The sequence below is a fragment of the Phoca vitulina genome, unplaced genomic scaffold (genome assembly GCF_004348235.1).
Source record: "Phoca vitulina isolate PV1807 unplaced genomic scaffold, GSC_HSeal_1.0 scaffold40, whole genome shotgun sequence".
Lineage (NCBI taxonomy): Eukaryota > Metazoa > Chordata > Mammalia > Carnivora > Phocidae > Phoca > Phoca vitulina.
Genome location: NW_022589743.1, coordinates 4,659,331 through 4,685,845, shown reverse-complemented (window position 1 = coordinate 4,685,845; position 26,515 = coordinate 4,659,331). Strand labels below are relative to the sequence as shown.

The following is a 26,515-nucleotide window of genomic DNA, read 5'->3' as shown; positions in this document are numbered from 1 at the left end:
ACCCTGTCTCCCCAGGGCTGAGGGGCTGCCTGAGACCTGGAGCCTTCTGCCCTAGCCCCCCACCCCCACCCCAACGCCAGGCCGATGGGCACTTTTTGCGAGACCTCCCAGGCCACCACAGCACACGGCTGCAGGCAGGGGGTTACCTCCGCCTGGAAGCCCTCCACCAGAATGGCGACGAGCAGATTGAAGAGCACGTAGTTGCCAAAGGTCATGAGGGCAATGAAATAAAGAGCAGCCCAGGATGACGTGGAGGCCATTCCGTTGTAGAGCACCTTGTTCCAGTCCTCCTGGGTCAGGATCTGCGGGCCGAGGCTGGGGGTCAGCGCCTTCACCAGGGGGCATCTCCCCCACCCCCATCCACCCCTGCCTGGTTACCCTGGCACCTGAAAGACGGTGACGATGGCCCAGAGCAGGGAGTCAAAATTCTTCCGGTCCGGCAGCGTGTCCCCGTCCCGCTCCGATGCAAATTTGCAGCCAAAGAGATGCATGCCCAGGATGCTGAAGACACAGGAGCCACAAGATGGGGGTCAGGGCAGCAGCACCCCCTGCCCCTCAGGCCCTCCTCCCAGCCGGCACGGATGCCGCACCTGCCCTCACCTGAAGATGAAGATGAAGAGCATGAGCAGCATGCAGAAGGTGGCCACGTTATCCATGGTCTTCATGAGCACCACGAGCTGTCGCTGCAGTGCCGGCAGGAAGCGCACCAGCTTCAGCACCCGCATCAGGCGGAAGGTCCGCAGCACCGACAGGCCACCCCCCTGCTGGCCCACGATCTCCCACACGCTGCAAGGAGGGCAGGGAGCCTGAGCCCCTGCGTGCTCTCCCTCCCCTGCCCCTCCCTTCGAGAGGGCCTGGCAGCATCTGAGGGCCTGGACAAGCCCGCACGGCATGAGGAAGTGGGGCCCAGGGGGGCCCCTGGGCCTGCAGATAGGAGCCCCTGAGATGGATGGAGGTGACAGCTCCAGCCCTCTCCACCCCTCCAGGCCCGAGATCACACCCTGGCAGCAGAGAACTCTCTCCCAAATTCCGGCCAATGCAACGGCATCCAGTTATGGAATATTTGCTTTGTTCTTGTCTAATGAAATCTAAAGCCAATTCCAGAAAGCAATAAAGCAGCTCTCCTGGCCCCAGGCCTAGGGGGACGGAGCACTTTCCCAGGGTCTTGGAAACCCTAAAGCAAGTTGCGGGTGTCTGAGATGGTTTCCAAGCACTTTGCAAGCAGGGACAGCAGGCTGGGCCTCACACCTCCTTCAACTCCTCAGCAAAGCCAACTCCCCAGTCCTCACTCACCCCGGGCCTGCATGGGGTCAAGGGCAAGAAGTAGAGAGAGGAGAGAGGAGGCTGCACAGGGGTCCGGCCAAAGGAGACGCGAGGCCAAATTCGGCCTGAGCAAGGTAGGGCCGAGAGAGGCTGGAGAGGATCACCCTCCACTGGGGGGGCGGGGGGAGCGGCAGGGCCTGGGGGCCGGGGGGGCCTGACTCCAGACCCCTCCACCCCGGAGGCACAGGTTGCGTGGCTTCTCGCCCCAGCCGCCCCACGGGCATTCCTCCAGGTGAGAGGTGGTGGAGGGGCAGTCATACCTGATGACAACAATGACACCATCAAAGATGTTGTAGGGGTTCTTGATGTAGCCAAAGGGCCCGTACACCAGCAGCTTCAGCAGCATCTCCAGGGCAAAGAGGCTGGTGAAGACGATGTTGCTGATTTCCAGAGCGTTGGTCAGCTCCTCGGGCTGGAGGGCGGGGCAGAGGAGGAAGCAGCCGAGGCTCATCCCCGAGACCCTCATCCCTGTCCTCCCTAGCAGAGGGCCACGGGGAGACGAGCAGCAGGACTGGCAAGCTGGGGCTGAGTGGGCGGGTGGGGCGGGGGGCATGGTGGTGGGGGATGCTCAGGCATCGGAGAAGGACCCTCCCCCGAAGGGTCCATGAAGAAATGCACTCAGGGGAAGCCGCCACACCAAATCCCAGCTCTGGGTCTCAGATCCCCGGGGCCACAGACTGGCGGGAAGCCTGAACGGTAGGTCCTGCCCACCTCCCGCGAGGACCCCCGAGACCCACCTCGTCCTGTGCTGCCGTGTCAGTTCGGCAGGCCGTGGCCGGCAGCCCAGCAACGCTGACCCGTGTCAGAGGCTGATTGTCAAGGCCCCACCCGCGTCCCCAGACACACAACCACACGCAAAGGCACACGTGCTCCACGATTACTCCGTGGACTTGGCAGCCTTCTCCTGGACAACTGTCGGCTACGGCTGCTTCCTTCCAGACACATGCACGCACTGCACACCCCCACACACTGCACATACAAACACACGTGCGCTCACAATCACACGAACAAGCAGGCACACGCACGGGCGTGCAAACACGCTGAGGGGCAGAAGGGAGACTCCTAGAAGGGTTGTCATGGACAAGGCGGCACCTGGAGCAGCTACCTGAGGCTGGGACACCTGGGTGAATTCCCAGCCTAGTCCCCGTCAACTCACGGGGTGACCTGCAGCACGATTCTCAGCCTCTCTGGCCAGATGTAAAACACCCATGGTAATTACTTCTATGCTTCTGCCCAGGGGCTGAGAATAGGACCAAGGACACATCCTAGAGAGGTCATCAGAAATGACAAACTTGGGGCACCTGGGCGGCTCAGTTGGTTGAGCGTCTGCCTTCAGCTCGGGTCATGATCCCAGGGGCCTGGGATCGAGCCCTGTGTCGGGCTCTCTGCTCAGTGGGGAGTCTGCTTCTCCCTCTGCCTCTCCCCCTGGCTTGTGCTCTGTCTCTCTCGCTCACTCTCTCTCTCAAATAAATAAAATCTTAAAAAAAAAAAAAAGAAGAAGAAAAGAATTGACAAACTGGTGCTATTCCAGCTCACTAGTCACCTCCCCACCTTCCTTCTGTCAATATTAAGTGTCTACTGTATGCCCAGCAATGCATCAGATGTTAAAGGAGCTACAAACACATGCCCACTATGCTTCCTGCCTCCCAGGAGCCCAGAGTCTCGCTGGAAACAGGTTGTACACAAAATAGCTGAATAACACAAGAGGCCTTAGATACTTAGATGCCAAAATAAATGATCCAGACAGTAAATCCAAGAGTCTAAGGGAGAGACCATGAGGGAGGAACACACTGGGAAAGCCTTAGTCAAGAGGCCGCACTTGAAATGGACTCTGAAGGGTAAGTGGGGTCTCTCCAGGGAGAAGGGCGCAGAAGGCATCACAGGGCAGAGCACAAGGAATGAGCCATGTCTGGGGACAGAGAGAGGGGCAGGGCTGGGCTGAGGGCTGGAGATGCAGGCGGACACATGGTTGGCTCAGTGGAGCCCACTGCCTACCTAATGGGGTGTCTCCATCCCCCAAAAGCCCAAGCTTCAAAGCAGCTCAAGAAGTTTGAGTTAAAATAAATAAGCAGATGAAGCCCTTAGTCCATCAGCCACCTCCCCCCTGTTTACCCAGCTGCCTCACCTGGCGGGTGGCCCAGGGAGGTCACCCAAGCATGGAGCCAGGCCTGGGCACCACCAAATGTATCCTAATGGTGACTTTGTGTGGCCAGCCTGGGTAGGAGGTGGGGAGACCTGGAAGGAAGGGCCTTCTGACTGGCAGGTGAGGAGTGTTTGGGGGGTCAATAGCTACTCAGGAGAGAAGCTCTCAGCCTGTGCTTGGGTTCTTTCCAAAGGCAGGCCTGGAGGGCAGAACCAGGGTCAGCAGGCAGGGCTGAGAGCCAGCTGCGGGGGCCAGTGTGGCAAGGAGCTCATGGGTCCAGCAGATCTCAAGCAAATCCTTGCTCCCCAGACAGCAAGTGGGGGCTGGCGGGGGCACTACCACCTGACCTAGTGAATGGGGTCACAGAGAGATAGGACCTTGGATCCCTCCAGCATTAGCACAGTGCAGGTGGTGGGGAAGGGGTCACTGTCAGGGCAGATAAAGCTCAGGGCTCAGACCCCTCCTGACTAAGTGGATCTCCACTCTGTGCTCCCAAGTGCCATCTGCCAGGGAGCCATGGTCAGCGAGCCTGCCTCCCCGTCACCCTGCCACCTGCCCAGCTGTCCGTTCTTGGGTTGGATAAAGGTGATAAGCACAGACCGCACGGGTGCAGCGCTTGGTGGGTTCCCAGGCTCACCCTGTGTCTTACCTCACGCCGTCCACACGGCGGCCCCGGCACCTTCACTTTACAGGTGAGCAGAAAGGTCAAAAGATGGTGAATGACCGGTTCAAAGTCACAGGGCAGGGACAACCAGGGAGTGCGACCCAATCCCAGCTCATTCTGACCCTGATAATACTAGGCAGTCAGGATTCACACCCACCCCGGGTGACAGCAAGAGGCGTGTGAATCCCGACACACGGATGGACTGAATTCATAATGTGCTTTCCAAAGTACATAAAATTATATTTTGCATGAACTTAGATGTATGAATAAAGAACACGTTGATTTGAAAACACAACCGAGGTGCACTTACAATGGGTGAATTCTACGACATGTAAGTGATGCCTCAAAAAAAAGGGGCCAAAAATAAAAATTGATAAAACGTTTTTTAAAAAGTAGCTGAAAGCACGGTAGCTTTTGGTATCTCGAATTGACTCCATCAGTGACTCTTAGAAGCACACCCAGCGCTGGGCATGTTGGGGGGGTGGGTATTCCCGGCATTTCCTGATGTCATCCAAGGGGGTCGCAACAGTCTGTTCCTGATGGCTCTTGGCTCATGGACACCTGCTCACCGACCGGAAGCCTCATCAGAAAGATAGCACAGGGCTCCCCCAGGGTCTGCATCATCAGTCCTGGTTGAGGGGGTGACAGCAAAGGCTGGGGCCCCTACCTCACCCCTCCAGGCAGCTTTGGGACTGGAGGAGCAGGGGGAAAGGAGAACGGGGCACTGTCCCTCAGCCTGCCCCCCCCCCCCCCCCCCCCCGCACACTCTCCCTGCACATACCTAAGGGCAATGCCTATTTCCTCCCAGGGCCCCGGTATCCCCTCATAATCCATGGGAAAAGGCACTCCTCCCTGAGACAGGTCTGCCCAAGTTACTAGATTGGAGGCTGGGCATGTTCTGCAAATGCAGGAAGAGGACACAGAGACACAACTTAGCAACACGGTTGCCCCAGGGACCAGAGCCGTGATCACAGCTGCTGCAGCAGCAAAGGGGAGGGAGCCCACTTCTGCGAGGCCCCTCCCGGGGTGCGCCAATGGCTGATCCCTCCCTCCCAGCATTTCATTTCCTCGCGGCGTCCGAGACAGCCAGGTAAACTGAGGCTCCGAGAGGTGTGGTAACCTGATGGAGCTGCTTAGGAAGGTATGAGCAAGGCCCGCACCTTCCCTTGCATCTTCCCACGATGCGCACCGCCGCCCCCCCCCAAGAGAGAACCCATGCAGCTGCACACAGACCCGACAGCTGGGCACCAGCCCCCTCCCTGACTCACTCGGGCAGCCAGCAAGTCCCTTCTCAGGTCTGGACCATATCCTCCCTTCTGTTCACAGACCTCAAGACCCCTGAGCTTCTCCCACCCGGGGGACCCAGGCTCTTCTCTGGGAGGATGCTAACTGTAAATGCCCCATCTCCCAACACTCCCCCTCCCCTCAGCCTGTCACCTTGGAGCAACTGTAGCCCCCCATAAGCTGCTCCAGACTTCTCAGGGCCAGGACTCCCCTGAAACCCATCGCACCTCCAACGACCAACCCTTAACGGGCCCACTGTGCACAGCACACTGGCGATCAAAGCATGGGGTTAAACCAGAGTGTGGGAGGCCTGCCAACTCTGAGACTCTCTACCTGTGTGACCTTGGGCAGGTCCCTTAACCTCTCTGATCCCCAGTGGCCTCTTCTGCTAAACAGGGTAGCATCACCTCATGGCCAGGCTGCTCTGCAGAACACAGCAGTTAAAGACCATGAAAACACCCAGCCAAGAAGCACGCTCAGGCAGCCCCATGGGCACCGACAGCAGAAGCGGACCGCACACGTGGCAGGACGGAACACCTGCAAGGCTGCACCAAGCACCACGCTGGGGGCAAACCCCGGGAGCACCCCAGGAGCTCAAAGCCAGCTGAGACCAGTGTCAGTGAGGAGAAGAGCCCCGTGGAGGGCGTCCCCAGTGGAGGGCAGCATGAGCAGAGGTGCAGAGGAAGGAATGCACGGGGACCAAGAATCCAGTGGTTCTCCCAGGTCAGAGGGTAGGAGGGGTCCATGGGGGACACGGCTGCAAGGTGGGCAGGGCCCAGGCAGGATGGCCTTGACTCCGCTCCACCACCCGGGCTGGACTTGCCTCTGCTCACAATGCCGCTACTGGGGCTTCTAGGGCTCGGGAAGAGATGTGCAGAGCGGCGTATTAAGATTCATCTGGCTGCAGTGCTGGCAGCATGCTGATGGCATGGAGAGACGGCGGGATGGAGACCGATTAGGGGCAGACTGCAGTGGTCCAGGCAGGAGGCCTGGGAGCTGGCTCCGGCACACAGGGAAGGCGAGAGGCGCGGACGAGCCGGGCGACCGCGGAGCAGAGGCTCGTACGGGTCACCCCAGCCCTGCCCCCTCTTCTCAGCTCCCACAGCTCTGCTGACCTGGAAATCTCTGCTCCCCAATTCTGACTCCTTGGTTCACTTCACCTCGGCTTTTGACAGTCTTGCCTGCTGCACCCTCACACCCCGGAGGGGAGGTCCAGGCCGGGCCACAGCGATGGGGTAAGGGTCACTGGGACCTCTTCCCTCCTCCTCCTCCTCCTCCTCCTCCTCCTCCTCCTCCGAGGGCAGTCAGGAGACACCTGGGGGGCAGGTGGTTTCCAGGAAAGCCCACAGGCTTCCCCATACAGATCATGGCCTCGCTCTTCGGAGCAAGGGCGAGATCTCCTTCCAGCCCCTCATGCCCCCTGGGGCCCAGTGCCCCCTAACCAGGGGTGTCTTTAGCCCCTTCCCACAATCTCCTGTCAGGCTCCTCAAAGCCGCCCCAAGTAAACACACAGGCAGACTACACAAGGCAGCCCCAGCGCTCACTCAGCTGGGAGACAGCCAGCCTGAAGCCCCCGCGACTTCGACCTCTGGAGCTGGGGCCCCTGCCCCTCCCCTGCGAGAACCACCTCTCAGCCTGGAGCCCATGGTGGGCCACCGCAAGGCTGCCCTCCCGCCCCGGCCCAGGTAAGTCCCTAGCCGCTGGGCCTCTGCCGCAGCTGAGGAATGGTTGAGCGTTGCTCTGGACAAGGCAAGGCCAGCTGGGGGCCTCAGGGCAGCTCTCCACCTTCCCTCACCACCCTCTGCTGCTGGGGCTCCCCCTCTCCCCAGAGGGAGCTGCTCCAGACCCTCCCCATCTCCCCGCCCCCGGCCTCATCCCCACTCCCAACCTCGCCCCGTTGCAGGGGGCTCCACTGCCCTCCCCACGAACAGCTCTGTGACCTGCAGCCTACTCTCTCCTCCCCTCCTCCACCTGCACCTCCATCTCCCTCACACACACCCCACTCCCCCAGGCCCCGGGCCCCAGCCCATCCATCACTTAGCCCTGTTTCCCTCACTCCTCCAATCTCCTTTCCTGGCCTCAGAGCAGAACCCTCCCTGTGAGTGTAGGCCCAGTCCCCCCAAATCCCGGGCCCCAGCACCCCAGCTCTCTCCAGACTTTCTTCCAAGCCCCCGTCTTTGCCGAGGCCAGGGCAGCCCCTGAACCTGGGGCCCACCACCCCCCCCAGTGCCCCTGACTTCCCTGACCCGTGTGGGCACCACCCCGGGCCTGGCTAGGGTTCCTCTCCTGCTGCCTTCCCCCCTGAGCTCAGACCCACTCCCTCCCCTTGCGCCCCAGCTCCCTGACTCCCACCCCACAGCTGTCACTGGGGTGTGGACGACACTAAACACTCTCCCTCCGAGCCTTGGCTCCTCACCCAGAGAGCCAACCTGCCTGATAGCCTTCCGCAGATGGCCCGTGTCCAAGACAAACCGTCTCACCCCCTCTTCCAAACCTGACCCTTCCCCGACGGCCAGCTCCATCACCCTCCAGAATTCTGTCTTGGAACCCGGGCGTTATCTAGGATTCATGTGGGCCCTCATCCCAACAGCAGGTGCCGGGCCCACAGACCCTGCCAATAGAATTGCTGCGCCCACCCCTGTTCTTTCCACCACCACCACACTCGGGGCCCTCACGGCCTCTGATCTGAAGGACAGAAATAGCCTCTGGGCCCCTCCCTCAACCGAACCCTCACCCACTGGAATCTCAGGCTTCCTTCGACACTGCTGGACTCACATCGCTCCTGCTTAGACACCGCCAGTGGGGGTGGGGGAGGCAAAGACTGTCCTTCAGAGTGTCCCATGTCCCCCCCATGCCCTTCCAGGCAGGCTGCCCGAATTCCCCTTCATCCTTCCACCGAGACCTCTTGGCCCCTTGCCCCAGCTGCCAATCCCACCTATCTTCCAAGGACCCTCTCAAAAGCCGCCTCCTTTGTGAAGCCCTTTCAAGCCCCCACCTGGGTGTGAGCCTCTCTCTTCTGTCCCCCAGGAGCCTCCCTTAAGACATGTGGCATAACTGTCCATGAAGCAGAACTTTTCAGCTAGAACCTGCATTTCTCCGGTGCTCCTGGCTCCGTCCCCCGCCCCTGCCATTCTGTTATTCTCTTCTAGCGCGCGGTGCATAGGAAAAGCTGTTGGCTGAACAGGAGCCTAGAACCAGAGGATGCCTGCGGGGATGTGAGCACCCCGTTAGCCAGCCAGCTCCAAATCAGCACCCATTTCCCCCCCTACATCTGCAGAGACTTTGGAAATCTGGGGCCAGGGCAGCTCTAGAAGGATCTTCCCCCAATGTCCTGCTTGGCCACAGCATCAGTGCCTGAGCCAGGGCTCCTCTGTCTGGAGAACAAGAACTCCTGGAAGGCCCAGGAGATAGGCTTGGGGCGGGAGGTGTCCATAAACCCTTGTCCTCAAAGGCCGCATGTGGGGTGTCCGTTCCTGTGTGTGTTTTCTGGGGAGAGAGCCCCCAGATCCCAGCAGGATCCCAAAGGAGTCTGTGAGGGCCCTTAAAGGTAAGACCTGCCACATCTGGATTCTCCCCCACCCCCCACCCCACTCCACCCCCAGCTTCCCCCGCCTTGAACAGCTGACCTCACTCACTTATAAATAGAAACCCTCCCTGGACATGTATCTAGAGTGACAGGATGGGTCCAGAGTCTGAGCAACGAGCAGAATCATCACCTGCCCTGTCCTCTGCTGGCCTGAGCAGCAGTCCACTCGGGACCCTGCCTCTCTCTCATCAGCAGCCCAGAAGACCGCTGGGCCACATGCCCCTCCTCCACCTCTCTCTGTTGTCCCTCTTCTAGAAGATGAAGTTAGCCTCTGTCCTCAGCACCCCGGAGCCAGGAAGGGGGTGATTAGGAAGCCCCTGTGTCCCCAGGACCCTCTCCCCGCAATCCCTTTCCTCCTGGAGCCACCTGGCCCCAGGGCAGACCCAGGCAGAGGCAGCTTCTCTTCTGAGCTCCAGCAACCGGCTAGCTATGGCCCGGGATGACCCACGGGTGCCCTGTCTCAAACATCCTGCAGCCCCAATCTGCTCAAGGCCCAGTGCTCCCACCCCAAGCAGGAACCTGGTCTCGTCCTTGTTGCTTCCTTCCCCCACATCTCCAACTGGTGTGGAGTCCTGCAGATCCAGCCACCTGGCAGCTCTCCCCGGCCCTCTTCCCTCCACTTCCAGGGACAGAGATGTGGGAGCTGTCCGGACCACTGCAGCAGCCCTCCTGTTGGCCTCCCTGCTTCCCGCCTCCCCTCCTTGGCTCCAGAGGACTTTTGATAGAACACAAACCTGCTCGTATCACTGACCTGCTTAAAACCTCTTTGGGGAACCTATCGCCTTCAGGAAAAAATCCAGACTCCTTCCTGTGCCTCTCAGGACCTGGCCCTGAATTTTTTTCCAAACTGGTCTCTTATTTGTCCATCCCAGCCCCCACCCAGTGCCCCACTCATTCGGAACTCCTTACAAATCTCTCAGTTTTGGTGTTCGGTGGTTGGTGCCTTTGACCCTCCCCCATATTGTGCCCTCCACCCCACCCTTCCCTAGCTACACCTCACTCTTCCTTCAGACTCAACTCCCAGATCACGTCCTGCGTGGGGCTCTCCTGGAATCCCTTCCCCACAGGCTGGATCCCAGACTACTCCGCACATCCCTCTCTGAGGGCCTACCGCGTCAAGTAAATGTTACCGTCCACTTGGTGGTGACCTCTCTGAAAGGAAGAACACAGTGTCCTAGGCCAGGTGTGCGCACACGTCTCTTCCCAACCGCACATTCAGTGACATCACGTTGCTAGCTTGACGACAGCGTTTACACCATGGTAATTGGCAAACGCTATAAACACTACAAATCAGGATGTTTTCCCCCAACTCTGATGTGCAGGAAATGTGTGTGGGATGAATGGATGATGGATGGATGGATGGACGGAAGGTGAGAGAGAGAGAGGGATGGCTAAATTACAGTAGGTTCCTTGCTCCATGTTCTGCCCCCTCACGGATGGGGGGCACACACGTGCTTGCCCTCCATCAGATCACACCTCCGTCCTCAAGTCACACATCCTCAGGTTTGCTCCCTCCTCAGTGTCCTGTCCTTGTCTTCCTCACTAGTCTCTCTGGGAGGAACAGTCCTGCCAGTTCTCACCAGCCAGTGGGTTAAGGGGTGTGGACAGCATGGGACCTACCTGGGGTAGGGCGGGGTACGACAAGATGGGGGCTTCCTCTGCTGGTAGAGAGGGGCAGGAGGGGTGTCACCATCCCTGGCAGGGAAACTGAGGGGTAAGGTAGGTGACAGTGGGAGAGGACAGGCCTGGGAGGGCAGCAGCAAGGGGCGGGAAAGAGGGCTCCTTGCTGGGAAGGACACAGCACCAGGATCGATGGATACCATCTCCTCGTTCAGGGCGCTGCGGGGACAACTCCTCACCTGTCGGCATGACAGGCCGCTCTCCCTTGGGTCTCCCCGGGCTCTCTTCCTCCCCTGGCTCCCCCTCCCCTGTCTGGGAGGCCCCATCCAAGCCTGTGTCCCCAGCCGTGCCCCGCATGTCCTCATCTGCATCTGGGTCTCATTCTCTGTCTTCAGCTCCCTTTCCGCATCTCTCTGTCTCTGTCACCCCTCCATCTCTATGCCTCCATCTGTCTCCATCTCCCCCGCCCTATCTCTGTCCCTCCTGTCCCTGCATCTCTGTCCTCCTGTCTTTATGCCCGCCTCTCTCAAGGTCCTCGCCTCGCCCTCTGGGACCCCGTCTCCTGGTCTCCCTCTCCCTCTGCGCCTCCGTCTCCCCCTCTGTGTCTCTGTGTCTCGGCGCCCGCATCTCCGCACTCCCCGGCCTGCCCCCCTCAGCCTGCTCAGATTCCAAGGCGCAGATGGCAGGCCGTTCACGCCGCAATGCCTGCGAGCACAGGGCCACGGCTGCTTCTGGGACTTCTTAGCACCCCTGGCCCCTGAGGCTGCCGGGCGGCAGTCAGTCACTTGCCGGCCTGCTGGGGACTCCCACTCAGCCCTGCGGGGCCTGCAGCCACCAGGGACTGGGACGAACTCCCCCCTGGAGCAGACACCGTAGCACCATGGAGTGGGGACTCCCTGCTGCTGAGGGTTTGGTGGCCGGTGTCCCCTGCTTTCCTCAGGAACTTGGGCCAGGGGACGCTGCAGGCAGCCCTGACTGATCCCCTTTCCTTCCTCCCCAAGGGGGTGTCCTTCTTGACGTCTAACTGAAAGGCTTCTTGCTGCCGCCTCAGCGGCCCTCAGTCTCTGTGACTCAGCTTCTTCCCAGCACAGCCGAAGCCTCCACCAGCAGCCTCCGCCAGGGCAGATTGCGGGGTGCAGCCCCTCCGGGGGGAGGGGCATCTGACCTGGGCCAGAACCGGGCTGAGGGAGAGGAGGCTCAGGTTCAGGGTGATGGGAGGTTAGAGCTGCCACCGCCTGGGTCCCCGCAGCGGAGCAGGCTGCCCCCACCAGCCTGGCAGAGTGGAGCACCTCTCCCCAGGAGGCGCACACGCCCACGCCCCAGGCGCCCAGACCCAACACGCTCACCGCAGTGCCATACTCCCCACCTGCGGGCCCCGCAGCTGCTGTCCTGCCCCCTCCCTGCGCCTCAGCTCCAAGAAGAGGGAATAGGGCAGAGCCACCTGGTGGGGGAGGGCATTGAGGCGAGGGGAAGGTGTGCTAACATGGGGTGATGGTGACGGAGGAGGGGCCGGGGCTGGGGTGCATCTGGCTGGACAGGGCAGCTGAGTGCGAACAACATGAAAGGCACAGAGGTCAGCGGGGTGGGGGAGGGGGCTCTGATCCCCCTGAAAAGTGAACATCTCACATCAGCTCCAGGCCTGGCTTGGAACTATGCTCCCCAGCCTCGCCCCAGACCCTCCCCCCCCCCCCCCCCCCCCCCCCCCCCCCCCCCCCCCCCCCCCCCCCGACGAGGACCACCTTGCCTCTACGGCCAGCCCCTTCCCCCCAGCTCCTCCGCATCACCGTCCCACCAGGGGCTGGGGAAGTGCATCAGCTCAGCTCTCTACCAGGAGAGGTCAGGTTCTGGCAGCCCGGTCCCCTGCCTGAGCCTCAGGGAGGCAGGAACCCCCAGGAAAGAGCACAGAACGGTCTGTGGGGGCAGCACCTGCTGACTACACCCCCCTCCCCGCTTTTCCAGGAATCAGCCAAGGGGGTAACCTAGAAGACCAAACCGGGGCAAGCGGCTACCTTCTGGAAGGAACCCTGTTGGGAGGCCCCATGGGGCCTGCTCTCACCCCCAATCAGTTTGGGGGACTGGGGGCAGTGGGTCCCCAGGCCACCCTTCGTGTCCTCAGACAGCTCCAGGAGTGAGGACAGCCTCCTCCCGCTCAGCCCAGATCCCATTGCTTGCAGCCTTCGGCCCCACACAACAAGCCTGCTCCCTCTTCCACATGACAGCCCTTCAAATATTTGAAGACAGCTCGCCTGTCCCCGCTGAGCCTCCTCTTCTCCTGACTAAACATCCCAGTTCTTAGAACGATTCCTCAAACGCGATGGTTTCAAGTCTCTTCACCATGCTGGGCGTTCTCATCCACCCAGCCGCCCCACTCACAGCAAGGCTCCCGGAATGGAGGCTGGGAGCAGATGGCCTCCCTCCCTACCGGACAGGCCTCAGCTCCACCCAGGCGCAGCCACCAACCCTCTCCTCCTCACCCCTACCCCCCTCCAGTCAGTCACACCTCCAATTACCGAGTCAGGTAAAGGCTGAGGGGGCCCAGTGCTGGGCTGGGGGGATCCCCCAACACCTTCTCTCCCCTCTGTGTCTTCTCCAAAGACCCGAATCTCTTCCAATGACTTGTCCCTCCAGAAAGGCCCTATCCACGTCTGATGCTCACCACTCACTCATCCTTCAAAGCCCACCTCCTCTGAGAAGCCTTCCCAGATAGAACACACCCAGCTCAGATCTTGCGCCTGCCTTGGGCAAGCTCCATACACAGAGACTGAGTGACACTCACTGGTTTTCACCCTCCAGAGTCCCCACACATTGTTGCGTCTCCCTCCTGTCCTCCTCCCTGCCATCAGGCTAGCGGCATACAGAGGAAACTGGAAACGGGGGTGGGAGGGCAAGAAGGCAGAGGGTCCCCAGCCCCAGGGCCCATGCCCTTGCACACGCCCCTACCTGTTCATGGTACTCGATGCCCATGCTGAGTGTGTTGACCAGGATAGCAATCATGATTCCCCGGCCAAAGTACTTGCTGTCCACAATCTTCCGGAAAGTGTCACAGATCAGCCTCCAGAAGGCCAGCACGGAGTTGGGCTCCACTTCCAGCCCCAGGCTCCGTCGGTGCCGGTTGTGGGGGTCCCGGGGATCACCGTGCTGGGCGTCTTGTGTGAGCTCATACACCGCCTCACTGTCTGAGTCAGGCATCTCATGGCCGGCGAGCTCCCCCTGCCCTACCCCTGCCCGGGCGCAGTAGGGGCAGCTGTCTGGGCCACGGGCTCCACTCTCTGCCTTCAGGCAAGGGCTGGAGATCTTGCAAGAGCTTTGGCAGGTGCCTAGGACAGGAGGGGAGAGGTTAGAGGCTCCAAGGTTTCTTACTTGGGGCGGCCCTTCCCTCAAAGTGTCTATAAAATGAGTAGGGGAGTGTGGGTTTCTTTCAATGACAGGGGTGCGAGGTACTTAGCAGGCCAGGGGCACTGAATGCCCTGCAGCATGGGCAGTCCTGAGCAACAGAATGGCCCCAAATGCCAATAGCATTCCACTGACAGTCACTGCCAGGGGTCCTAGGGTTTGGCAGGTGGCCTTGATGTCCCCTGAGGTCCTGGGCAGCTCCCCTGTCCGAGGAACCTTTAGCAAGGAGCCTAGACCAGCTCTCCTTCCCAGGAAAGCCAGCCCCGCACCAACGCTGCTGTGAGGAACATTTCCCAAGGGATCCTTAAGACACACACGCACAGATGTGTGCTCATGTACATCCACACTCAGGCACATACACACGTGCAGTGAACACACGCTCGCACGCATACATGTACTACGCACATATACGTACCATTTGCAAACCACTCAGACCTCCACAGCCAAACACGCGTGTGCACAGACACGCGCACGTTATATAATGCACATGTGCCAGGCCTGGGCACACGTGGGCGTGCGTACGGACCAGAGCACCACCCCAGCGTGCACACACACGCAGCTGCACATATCAGACACGTGTGTGCACATACACACATGAACACTAAACACGTGCGTGCACGTGCACCCGGACACACCCTGGACACCTTCGTGCAAACACCAGGCCGCACACACTCATGCACACAGTGACCTATCCCAAGACGCCATGGCCATTGAAATCTGGCTTGGATCCTAGAGTCTGAGCGCTGGAGGGAAGCTCAGAGAGCTCCCGGGAAAGCACGTCGGGTGAGGTGCAGGCATCTTGCTCAGGGCCCGGGCCCCAGGAAGCACCCAACAAGGTTTCCCCTTCTGACCGCACACGGGAGGGCTCGCCGGCAATGATCACGGTCCCAGCCCTGCCTTCTACACAGGAGGGGACTGAAACATGTGTGTGCATGATTGGCTTCCATCCCACGGCAGGGTGGCCAGAAAGCGGGCGCGGGAGCCCTTCCCAGGGCGTTCTGTGACGGCACCTTCCTGTCCCGGCCCACGTTCCCACATGACATCCCACACAGATCCCACTGCTCCCACGTGCCACATCCTTCCTGAAACCCTGGGCTTCGGCTACAGTGAGTCTGTCTTCAGGGGAGGGCTCGCCGCCCTTGTCTGACGGGGGGTAGGGAGGACACCCACAGGCAGCGAGTGTCTCACTTCCCCTGTGACACCGGGTGTTCCTCCCACCAAACTAGCAGCCCCCTGAGGACTTGCTGCTCTAGGCCCCCAGTCTCCCCGTGGGGAGCCAATGAAACTCATGTTCACAAGAGTCTCCTTAGTGTGGGGCGCGAGGCTGGCCATGGTCACACACCATTTCCCCTCGGGGCCTCGGAGCCAGATGGCCCTGAGTTCACACCTAACCAGGGGCACAACCTTGAGCCGGCAAGTCAAGCAACCTCTCCAGGCCTCCTTTTTCTCACCGGTACAACGGGGATGGTAAGAAAGCTTATCATCTAAACTGCTGAGAGGATCCAATGGGATTCCGCCTGCAAAGCACGCGACAGGCACAGAATAGTTGGTCAACAACTGTTAGGTCTTCTTGCAAACAGCATAGAGCAGAGCATATAGTAGGTGCTCATCCCATGATAGTTATTATTCTCATTACAACACAAGAATTAAGATTCCCACTTGAAAGGATGAGAAACTCAGGGCTCAAAGAAGCAGCGGGACTGATTGAAGGTCCCAAGGCCTCGAGTGGCAGAATGGGAATCAGGGGCCCCCCGTCCTCTCTGGGACACCACCCGGCCCCTAGGCCAGGGCCCCAGCATGCCCCCCCCCCCCAGAGTTCTCACCTGTGCTCTGTGTCTCCAGCAGCTTGTGCATGGAGCTGTAGGGCCCGGGCGGGATGTTGAGGCTGGTGAGCGTGGGTGGTCCAGAGGTGGGGGCCACCTCCACTAGTGCTTTCTCCTTCAGCATCTCTGGGGGAGGGCTGGTGTGCACAGTGGGGTACACCTTCCCGCTGCCCACAGTCCTGCCCGATGCCTCAGATGGTGACCTGGGAGGGGGTGCCTGGCAGCGGACTGGCTCCAGGTGGCAGTCGGCATGGTAGAAGCTGTGCACAGACTCTGCGCCCCCCGGAGGGCCCCCGGAGAGGGCGGGCGTCGAGGGCGGTGGCAGCATGAGCCGGCGGGACCCACTGGCATCCCGGTCCTGAATCTCCGGGCTGGCCCGGGGGGCCCGCAGCGTCCCATTGCCCAGGTGGTAGTGGTGGTGGTGATGGTGGTGATGATGCACCAGGTGGTGGACGGATGGACGGCGGTGGGAGCGAGAGCAGCTCCCGCCGGGCTGGGGCTCCTGGCTTGCACGGGGCACTGGGCTGCTCAGCAGCCCGGCCCGCACGCCTACCGCCCGGGAGACCTGGGCCAGCCTGCGGGCCGCCTTCCGGAGGATGTACACCAGGTACTTGAGCAGCTCCTCGTAGCAGCTGCCTGGCTCGGAGAAGCTGGCCAGGGTGCTCGCATTGGACAGGAACCGCACGCGCTGCTCCCGCATCAGCTGGCTTTCTCGCTGCTTGGTCTCTGAGAACTGCGTGGCGATCACCACCAGGCACAGGTTGATCATGAAGAAGGAGCCCACCTGTTGGGGTGGGGAGAGCAAGAGGAGATGTCCTGAAGAAAAGGGAACCGCAAGGCGAGTCGCCGCATCCCAAGCACGTCCTACACGCCAGGCGCTGGGCTCAGTTACTGTCCAAGCATGATCTCATTTAATCCTCGTGACAGTCTCAAGAGGTGATACTTTTATAACCTCTGTCTGACAGGTGAGGAAACGGGCTCAGAGAGGTCAAGGCATTTGCCCAAGATCATTCAGCTAACACACACGAAGCTGAGACTTGAACCAAGCTCTATGGAATTCCAAGGCATTGTTATTGATCGCGATGGTATCCTGCAAGGATTTCTGCCAAATTCCCTGCCCCTGACCATGGCCAGCCATGGAGATTCTGAGCACCCCTCCCCAGTTCCCGTTAGGAGCAGAGAAGGCTATAGAGATGAATGCAATCTTGGGGACATGGGGTTCTCACGTTGGGTTGAGCCTTCGAGGTCTTGGCAAAAACACTGTTCCCAAGACCTCTGCATTTAGTCCCACTTCTAGCTGCACGCCCTGGGGTGAGACCCTCAGCCACGGGGCCTCACTATCCTCCTGATTGTTGGCCCTCTGTATCTTCTTTCCCTGCGCCTCTCCCCTCCCCAAGCCAGGTGATGGGCTGAACCCCGATCCCTACAGACTAGCCAAGCTGCCGCTCTGACTTGCCCATACTCCCTCATCCCTGTCCCCGTGCCTCAGTTTCTCCAGAACTCCCGGATGGCCATCACTGGGACAACAAACCAGAATGAAGGAAATGAATATTTATGGTGACAAAGCAGATTTTTTTTCTAGATTGTGTCCTAGTAATTATGATAATTAGCTTCACTAATATGATTCCAGAGAGCTGTTTGGAAGATTTTTCACGGGGTGTGTGGGTGGAAACTAGGCCCCTTACCACCCTGTCTGCTTCCTTCCCCTCCTCCAAGCCCAGGGAGAGAAGCATACTGAAAAGACCATGCTTCCCAGAGATGCTGGCTTTGCCACCCCCCAGGTGATGGTGGGGGACGGCAACAGGTCCCAAACCTGACCCGCTTCCACATGCAGGGGCAGGAGGGGGTGGCCTGGAGGACTGGTTCTTTCCGAGGACCCACCCTCTGCCTCTCGCCAAGAGCGGCCTTTGTCTGTCTCCACCTCTCTCCGGAGTTTGCCCTAGGTCCCGAGTAGATCTTAACCTCTGTCTTAATCTCTCTCTCTCAATATCTGTCCCTCTCTCTGGCTCTGTCACTGGCCTCTTGGTGACCTGGAGAAGGGCTGGACTTGGAGCCCATAGCCTGGGGTTGAATTCTCGGCCCCGGCCACTTCCTCAGCCCAGTGACCGGGCCCTCTGAAGCTCAGAGTTCTCGTTTAGGAGATGGGGCCACTTCCCCGCCGGCCTGCCCCACCGCCCAGGGGACTGTGAGGACCAAGCAGGCAGCAGATGTCACAGCGCACATCAACAACAACGCCCGCCCGGCCAGATCAATCCATGGCACACGTAGAGCCCATGACGGGGTCGGACAAACGAGGAAACGTGGGTTTCCTCTCGGTAAAATGGAGATGATGATGCGATCGTGGTGAGGATTAAAGGCACCAGCACATAAAAAGTGCTGAGAGCAGGACTGGTGCATCGTAAGTGCTCAATAAATATTAGCTGTAAGTAGTAGCCGTTCAATTATGAACTAGGAATGGTAAGGATGACAACTATTAAACATTGCTTCTCTTGCCTCTGTCTTCTGCCCTCGTGAAGCCTTGGAGCTTCTGAGCTGGAAGGAACAAGAGGTCATGCAGTGTTTCTCAACACTGAATGCCAGGGAGTCTGGGTGGCACAATTCTGTGTTTGCGGGACTGTCATGTCAGGATGTTTACCATCTCTCTCCCGCCCCCCAACCAAATGCCAGGAGTGGTCCCCTAGACCTCGTGAAAAACAGGACCACCCTTTGCTATTTCCAAATGCCCCCTGGGTTGAGAATCACCCATTTTACTGATGAAGAAGCAGAGGCCTGGGGTGGGGCTGGAGGGCTCATGGGGAATGACTTGCCCAAGGTACTAAGTGATAGAACCAAGCCTTGACCTTGGATTTCCTCCTGACTCCTCACGACTGGTGCCCTCTCTGCCTGAGTCTCTGTGGGACTTGTCCCTGAGACCAAGCTAGTCCCTCTCTGGATTCTCCCCACCTGTTTCCCCGGGATCCCCCTGCCCACAGGGGCCCAAGGAATCACTCACGATGATGAGGAGGATGAAGTAGATGAAATTGTAGAAGGAATGAGCATCCATCACAAAGTACATGATGTCGACCCAGCCCTCCAGCGTGATGACCTGGGGAGGGTGCAGAGGGACAGGCTGACCCGGGGGGGCCCCCCTAAAGCCTCCTGCGGTCTCCTCAGAGGCCCCGGGCCCCTCCTAGCCCTGAGGACGACCGCTCCGAGGCCGGACTGCGTCCTGGCGCTTGCGTTCTGGGGAACGTCTCAGTACCCGGCTGTCCCACCTGGAAGATGGCAATCCAGGCATAGCCGATGTTGTCGAAGTTGATGGCGCCCTTGAAGGGGTTGTGCTCCCCTGCGGAGCAGTTGGTGTAGTACTGGTTCCAGTTGACACAAGTGGTGTTGCTGGAGCTGTTATAGGCCTCATAGTCCAGGCCACAGGGGGGGCCGCCGCCGCCCTCGCCGCGCAGTGTGGGCACACTCCTGCACGAGCGCATGCCGTTCTCCCGCGGCTGGGAGCAGATGAAGGGGTTCTCGTCCTCGTTCTCCGTCTGGTAATAGCGCTCCAGGTCCACGCTCAGGGGGCTGCAGGGGGGACAGGGAGGAGCTGGGAGCAGGGGTCTCCGGGGAGAGGTCCCAGGAAGGATGAGCTGCATGGGCGCAGTGAGACCTGCAGGGTGAGCAGGGCAGGGACGAGAGTCGGGCACGCATCGGGCGGGGGCGGGGATTTGTGGGTGTGGGTTGGAGGGCACCAAGAGTGTGCGGACCGAGTGTGAAATTCCAGAGTGGGGGCAAGGGAAGGTTATGTCCCAGGGTGATAGTTTTCTAACGTGGCTGCACATCAGGCTCACTTGTAAGCTCCCCAAGGCCATGCTGAACCCCAGGCCGATGAAATCAGAGCCTGTAGGGGACCCAGGCCTCAGGAATTTGTTTTTAATTCCCCAGTTGACTCCAGTGTGTAGCCGAGTTTGAGAACCAGACATGTCACCGATGTGAAAACAGCGATGTCAACGGCAACAGGGACTGAGGTGGGTCCCAGCCCCACAACCACTCCCAGGTCACCCCCATCCTGGGCGACACTCACAGGCTGAAATTCTCCGGCAGGAAGCATCGGTTACGAAGTAGCCCTGCCCACAGCTGGACGCCAACAATGCCGAAGATGAAGAAGACGAAGAAGCAGAGCAGCAGGACGTTGCCCAGCATGGGCAGTGTGTCCAGCAGCAGCGTGACAAGGATGCGCATGCCTGTGGGGGCAGAAGCCACGCTGGGGGTGCCAGGCTGGCCGGGCTAGGCTGGCTGCCACAGGCCTGGCAGCACTCCCAGAGGGGGCCCATCGGGGTTTCTGGGGCTGAGACGCCCGGCTCAAGCTGGAGGGGAGACCAACAGACACCTCTAACTCCACAGGCAGGCCTGGCAGTCCCTAGCCCCTGCCCACTATCCCTCTTGGCCCATCCATATTAATCAGCTCACAGTACCACCAAGGATGAGCCAGAGTGATCAAGGTTTCCAAAGCTCCTGTCTCCTGCACTGCACCCCACCTAACTCTCCACATCATCTCGGTTTACAGATGAGGATCGAGGAGGCTCAGAGGACCGACATGACTTGTCCAGTATCAGAGCTGCCCAGCATTCTGCTTCTGGATCCCACCTCCCAACACACACACACACACACACACACACTCGCTTCCTACCTCCTTCTCTCACCTGACACAATCACCTGACCTTTCTAAGTCATCAGTTATCACCATTGCAGTCATTGGGGAAACTGAGGCAGAGAACTCCAGGAGGAATGTCAGCAAAGAAGGAATCTCACTTTGAGAGCCAGACCCTCAGCAAGGGTCCAGATGCCCTGAGCTTCACTATGGTTCTGAGCCCCCTGCCGAGTCCATTCTCTGTTGATGCAGATCCCCACATCGGGGGCGAGGAGACATAAGTCCATCTTCTCAATTAACAAGTCCCTCTGCAGGGAAAACCACCACAGCCCCGCCCCGCCAAGCCCTGTTGGAGATACTGCCCTCCCTCCTCACTCCAGGCCCAGGACCCCATCACCCCACATGGTCTGAGCCACCCCCAGGCCACCAAGCCCTTGTTAAGCACACAGACCTCTAATGGCTGGTCTTGACCCCTGAAGTGCCATTCATGGTCCCCTGCCCCTCCAGGGCAAAAGCATCTAAGTAGCAGCTAATTAACCCTCCTGGTACCTGCGGCCATCCTGCCTGGGCTTTCCAGCCCGGCCTTCTCACTCAGTCCTTCACCCCCTCCTCCAGCCCCATCCTCCTTCAGCTCCTCTGTGCTCCAACTGAGATCAATTCCTCGGGGTTTGCATTAAGGGAATTATACCGGTGTTTAGACAGAGGCCTATAAATCTGCCAGCCATCACCTGGGGTGGGAGGGGAGGCGAGAGCATGCATGCCCCTCGTCTGCAGCTCCTGTTAGCACTAATGCCCCAAAGCCCGGAGGACGCACTGAGCAGCTCTGCCCACCCAAGGGCAGCTGCATCTCATACACACGTGCACACACACACGCACACACACACACGCACGCACGCACAGCACGGGGGGCTGCCGCTACGTCAGGCACAGAGCCCCAGAAACATGCCCCGGCCCCCCCCAACTCCCGGGACTGCAGTGGAGACCATTTGCAGTCTCTGTAGGTTGGGGACTTGTAAAGGGGGCCTGAGCAAGGGTTGGGGGGGCAGGATGTAGGGGGAGCTGGAGCTGCCAAAGCTTGGCTGGCTCGGGAAACCAATGCGGTTTAATTTAGATAATGGTCCCGCAGTCAGTTGCGGCAGCGGGTTGGAAGGGGGTAGGAAGGAGGAAGGGGACACAGGCAGAGGGTGAGACACGGAGTGGCCTTGTCTGGAGACAAGTCATGCTCAGTGTGGCTAGTATGGTCTCGCCGACGAGAGCCCAACTGCGTGAGAGGCTGTTCTAGGTAGAAAAGGCCATTCCACGTTCTACCCACCCCTCCTGGCCTACCAGCTTCTCTACCCTGTTCCCACTCACCCCTATCCCCCTGCAGGGAGCGGTCTTCTAGCTGAAGGGAAGGGGTCATCTGACACATGTCTGAGACTCTGACCCCAAATCAGGCTAAAATAAGGGGGACGGTCTTTCCAGGTGACTCTCACAGGGCCACAGGCAGGTGGGGGGGAGGCTCCACTTAGCTCCAGTGGCCCTGGCTCCCCACTGAGCCCCTCTGTGATGAGGTCTGCCTCGGACTGCCAGGCCCTGATGAGGCCGGTGAGTGGTCAAGTGGTAGGGGTGGGATCTGGGATTTCCATATTTCCTCTGGGGGCTCTCCGTCCAGGGGCTGAGGGCCAAGGGATCACTCACTGGGCACCCGGTTAATGGCCCTGAGCGGTCGCAGCACACGGACTGTCCTGACAGCTGAGAAGCTGACGTTCTGCAGGTCCAGCGAATACTCCAGCATCCTGCAGGGAGGGGCCCAAAGGGAGGCCCTTTGAGTCTGAGGCCGCCGTGGGGGTCAAAAGAGGTCAATGAGGAATCCTGCTGCAGTGGGGCAGCAAACCTCTGACTCCTCCCCCTCCTCCACCAAGGGACCCCGAAGAGCCGGCTCCCTGGGGGCAAGGCCACCCCAAGCCAAGGACAGATCCCCATCAGGGAATGAACGGAGTACGGTGTGGATGCAGGGACTTGAGCGTTCCAGGCAGGACAGCCTCGGACCCGGAGTGGACAGCCGGGGAGAAAGCATGGCCGGAAGTGGGCTGGGCACGGGGGTGGCGGGGGCGGCAGTGCTGGGGCCTAGAACCCTGGGCCCTGGGGCAGGCACTGATCTGGTTGTTGCTCTCCCACCTCCAGCCCCTGCACTCACCCTGCAATGACGATGAAGAAGTCAAGCCGGTTCCAAGTGTCTCCCAGGTAACACTTTTTCCCGAAGATGCCCAAGGCCACCATCTTCACCACCATCTCCACCGCGAAGAAGGCAAAGATGAAGTCATCAAAGGCCTGATGTGGGGACGAGAGGCTTTTGAAACTGGGGGGGAGGACACTCCCCCACTTCCTCCCCCACCATCGAGGTCAGGGCCTCCCCCAGAGACGGTGTCTGCACTTACTCAGCTCAGGAGCTGCCCACCCCCACACTCCGCCACACACACACACCTGCAGGATCCGGCAGCGCTGGGAGTCACAGGCGATGTCCTCACATGGCCGGAACATGCCCAGGGTCACACAGTTGAGAAGGATGACCAACATGCTGATGCGCTCAAACCAGGTATCCGGGGGGGGGCGTCAAGGAAACTGCTGGCCGGGGCTGGAGCCATGCCCGTGCCCCCCTGCACTGCCCCCCCCGCCCCGCGCCTCCTGCTTCTTGTCCTTCCCCCACCCCCATCTGAGACAGGGCCAGGTGCAAAGGGCAGGCCCAAGTGTCTGAGCGAGCCTGGCCCAGGCCCAGGCCCACCTTGGCCCAACCCCTCTCCGGGCCCAGCCTCCTCAGCTGTAAGGTAGGAAAAGGCACAAATACCCCGACTATTTGCACAAGCCATTTGGGGGATAAAATCAATCGTGCCGGCGGAAATGCCAGACACCAGGAGTGTGCTGCTGAATCTGAATCCTATGCTCCCTACCTCACAGGGAAGATGTGAGAAGCAAATGAGAGAATGTAGTGAATGTGTGACACAAACCTAAAGTCGGATTATGCCTGCCTTACAGTTTACCAAGCGCTTTCACGCCATGCCACATCTGATGCTCACAACAGCCCCGCGAGCTCTCTGGGGTAGATCACGTTCTCCCCCAGAACCCAAGCACACTGAGGCCCGGGAGAGCCAAAGCGCTGCGCTGAAGGTCATGGGAGAAGCCGGGAGGAGACCGAGGCGTCCAAGCTCCTGATCTGGGACAGTTCTTTCTGCAGTGCTCCGGCGTGCAGGGGAGGGCCGTCAGGGCGCCCTGGCACCAGGCGGACGGGCAGAAGCGGGCAAGAGGGTCCACGGCGGTAGGTCTCCTTCACCACAGTACCGGGGCCAGACGCTGCCACCACCCACCCGCCTCCTGGCCTCTCGGAGCCCTCAGATGGCCTCCAGGCACACTCCCACATTTAAATAATGAGGACCCACTGCCCTGGGCTAGATATGAGTCCCCAGCCCACGCAGAGTAGACAGTACTCTGCCCACACGGACCCCGAGTCTTTCCACGTAGTGGATTTTATTAAGGGGCTCACTTCCAGCCCATCAACAGGAGAATGTACAAAGTGGCCACTGGACCTTAGAAGGTTCTGGACGCTGGACTCAGAGATAAGTGACCTAGCATTCTTTTTTTCTCAAAGAAAATACGGGGTGGGGAGAACAAAGAGGATAGAAGGGAGCAGAAAGTGGAGACTGGGCAAAGGAGGGGCCTCAGGGATGGAGATGGGGAGGGTGTCCCGGCAGCCCATGACGCGACCCGCCAAGCCGGAGTGTGGGGCGCAGAGGGCCTAGAGCAGGCGGAATCTTCCTGTCACAACCTCACTTCTGGAGTGAGAAGGCTCTGTCTGGGGACCCCAGGACTTTCCTCCCAGCTGGTCCCAGCCACCCCTCCCCCGTCTCTGTCTTGAACCTCAGGCCACCCTGCAGCTCAGTACGCCCTCAATCCCTTCCCAGGCCTCTCTGACACCTAGGCCCTTTGCCCTCACCTCCCTTCCCACCGACAGGCACCCAAACAGGCCAAGGTACTGCAATTTCCCATGCCTCCACCTCTTCCTCACAAGAATAAGAGTAAAAAAAAATAGTTCTAGGTTTTTGGGGTAAGTAGATGGAAGGGGGAAATAAAGAGAGTGCTCTGTTTCCATGTAGCTATTTTCCAGAGTGGAGCCTGAGCCCAGTGGATGTCTCCCCAGAAGGGGGGTCAGCCAGGGGTCACCCTGGAAAAAGGAAGATGGGAAGGGAGATCCCTCGGGGTGATTCTCTGGAAAGGGAAGGACACAATTACCCTCAAGGCTTGGTCTGCTTTCCCAAGCTAGCCCCCTCCTCTCCTCTGGAGGGAAGGGACCCACGTGAGCAGATATCGCTGCAAGGGGAACCGTGGGTAGTTCTCTTGGGAAGAGGGGCTCCCAGAACACCTGTTTGGACCCCTCGAACGGCAGTGATTCCGTCACGCCATCTGTGTGCACTGGTCTCATCTCCCTCGCTGAGGCAGGGACACTGAGACGCTCCACATCCCCTACAAAGCTGACAGTGGTGCCTGGCACGTAGCAGATGGTCAATACGTGCGGGAAACGAACGAACAAATGAACTGATCAATCATCAATCTCCCTGCTTAGAAGCCAGTGTATCTCCCCATTCATGTTTTCCTGCCTTGTTTGCCCCAACAGTGATCAACTGATAACTATGGAGGGGACGGGCAGAAGTGACACCGCAGAGGAGCCGGGACTCCTTCTGTCCTCAGCTTCTACGTGCTCACACGGGGGCCTCTTATAGCTAGATTCTGCCTCCAAACCCCATCTCCAGCTCTTAACCACGGAAACCCCTTCTCAAGGGGCCCCCTTGGCAATTTAGCGCACTCCCAGGTACATTCTATCCGCTCTCTACCTTTCCCCTTTCCCTACAGGTAAACTTCAATGGACAGGGAAGACACTAAGGCACAGGGAAATTTGGGACAATCTGAATTGAGAAATAATTAATGAGGATGGGGGTCTTTCACCCTTCTCAGGGTAGGGCTCGTTTCCTTGGGAACATGGCCTTATGTCACCGTGTGATGTTCCTCTGTTGCCATAACAACAGGAGGATTTGTCACCAGGTGGTGTGGATTTGTTGCTATGGCAATTAAAGGGACCCCTCACACATGAACTCCCCTTCACCAGACTGCTGTCTTGTCCTCATGCAGGGAAGGGAAAGCAGGAGACCCACAGGTTATCAGGTTGGGGGGAAACCATGTGACAAATCCCCATGGCAACCAAGGGAACGGGGGACACTGGTTGCCATAGTGACTATGAGAGACCTGTGCAGTCACATGTCTACTGTTGCTATGGCAACTGTCCGGGCTGGAGTGGATCCCAAAGGGGGAGGTGGGTAGGAGAGGGGAGGCTCTTTCTTCTCCCCACAACCCACCATCAAAAGCAGAGAAAAAGGAAATGGCAGGGCGAAGAAACCCACTTCCATCCCTCCTCCTCTTCTCCCTCCAGGAAAGACAACTAGAGCATGTTCTCTGTACAACCGAGTCCTCTCCGTGGGGCTTTATCTAGAGCCCTTGCCCAGCCTGGCAGCTGTAAGGGAGAGGGAGGTGGGGAGAGGAGGGAGGAGGCCTGGGGCACCTCCAGGGGCACGGGGGCTAGGCGTGACTGAGAACGGAAGCAGGCCACCCAGCTGCCCCGCTCCCCAACTGGAGCCTGGAAATCTGAGACTGAGGAGCACTGAGGAGGAAATGGGCTTGGACCCAGGAATCCTGGCCTCCTACTATGAGTTGGGAAGGTGGGATCCTTGTTTCGCCCACCCCACAGAGAGGCTGGCATCTATGGGGGGGATTCAGCATTCCGGGGGTGGGGTGGAATACAGGGGCTCAGCAGTGTGGCCGGCACTGGGGAGTCGGAAAGGGGGATTCCCCCAGCCAAGCCCCCACTCTCACAGCCTGTTTCCCAGTGGTCTCCTCCGCTCCAGCCTGTGGGCGTGTGGGGAGAGAGGTTTCCAGCTGAACTGAAAACTGAAGCCTGAAGAAAGGCAGCCGGCCCCACCCAGAGACAGAGACGTGAGACCCAGAGACACAAGAGAGCCGGCCTGTTGGAATC

General features: G+C 59.5%; 1 protein-coding gene across 25 annotated transcripts in view; it reads right to left on the bottom strand.

Moving 5' to 3' along the window:
• The window catches only part of CACNA1G (calcium voltage-gated channel subunit alpha1 G), a 61,706-nt gene that overhangs the window by 31,007 nt on the left and 4,184 nt on the right, over positions 1-26,515 (bottom strand). For 24 of the 25 annotated variants that reach the window (XM_032428554.1, XM_032428565.1, XM_032428559.1 and 21 more), the window contains exons 2-13: positions 22,924-23,035; positions 22,637-22,770; positions 22,138-22,235; positions 19,891-20,050; positions 19,091-19,391; positions 18,829-18,921; positions 15,837-16,620; positions 13,561-13,937; positions 1,584-1,735; positions 601-786; positions 387-501; positions 147-302 (exon numbers count right to left, since the gene is read on the bottom strand). In XM_032428554.1, the coding sequence (XP_032284445.1) occupies positions 147-302; positions 387-501; positions 601-786; positions 1,584-1,735; positions 13,561-13,937; positions 15,837-16,620; positions 18,829-18,921; positions 19,091-19,391; positions 19,891-20,050; positions 22,138-22,235; positions 22,637-22,770; positions 22,924-23,035 (2,668 nt within the window). The remainder of the gene's footprint in view (positions 1-146; positions 303-386; positions 502-600; positions 787-1,583; positions 1,736-13,560; positions 13,938-15,836; positions 16,621-18,828; positions 18,922-19,090; positions 19,392-19,890; positions 20,051-22,137; positions 22,236-22,636; positions 22,771-22,923; positions 23,036-26,515) is intronic. The other variant, XM_032428578.1, reaches the window with a different exon arrangement.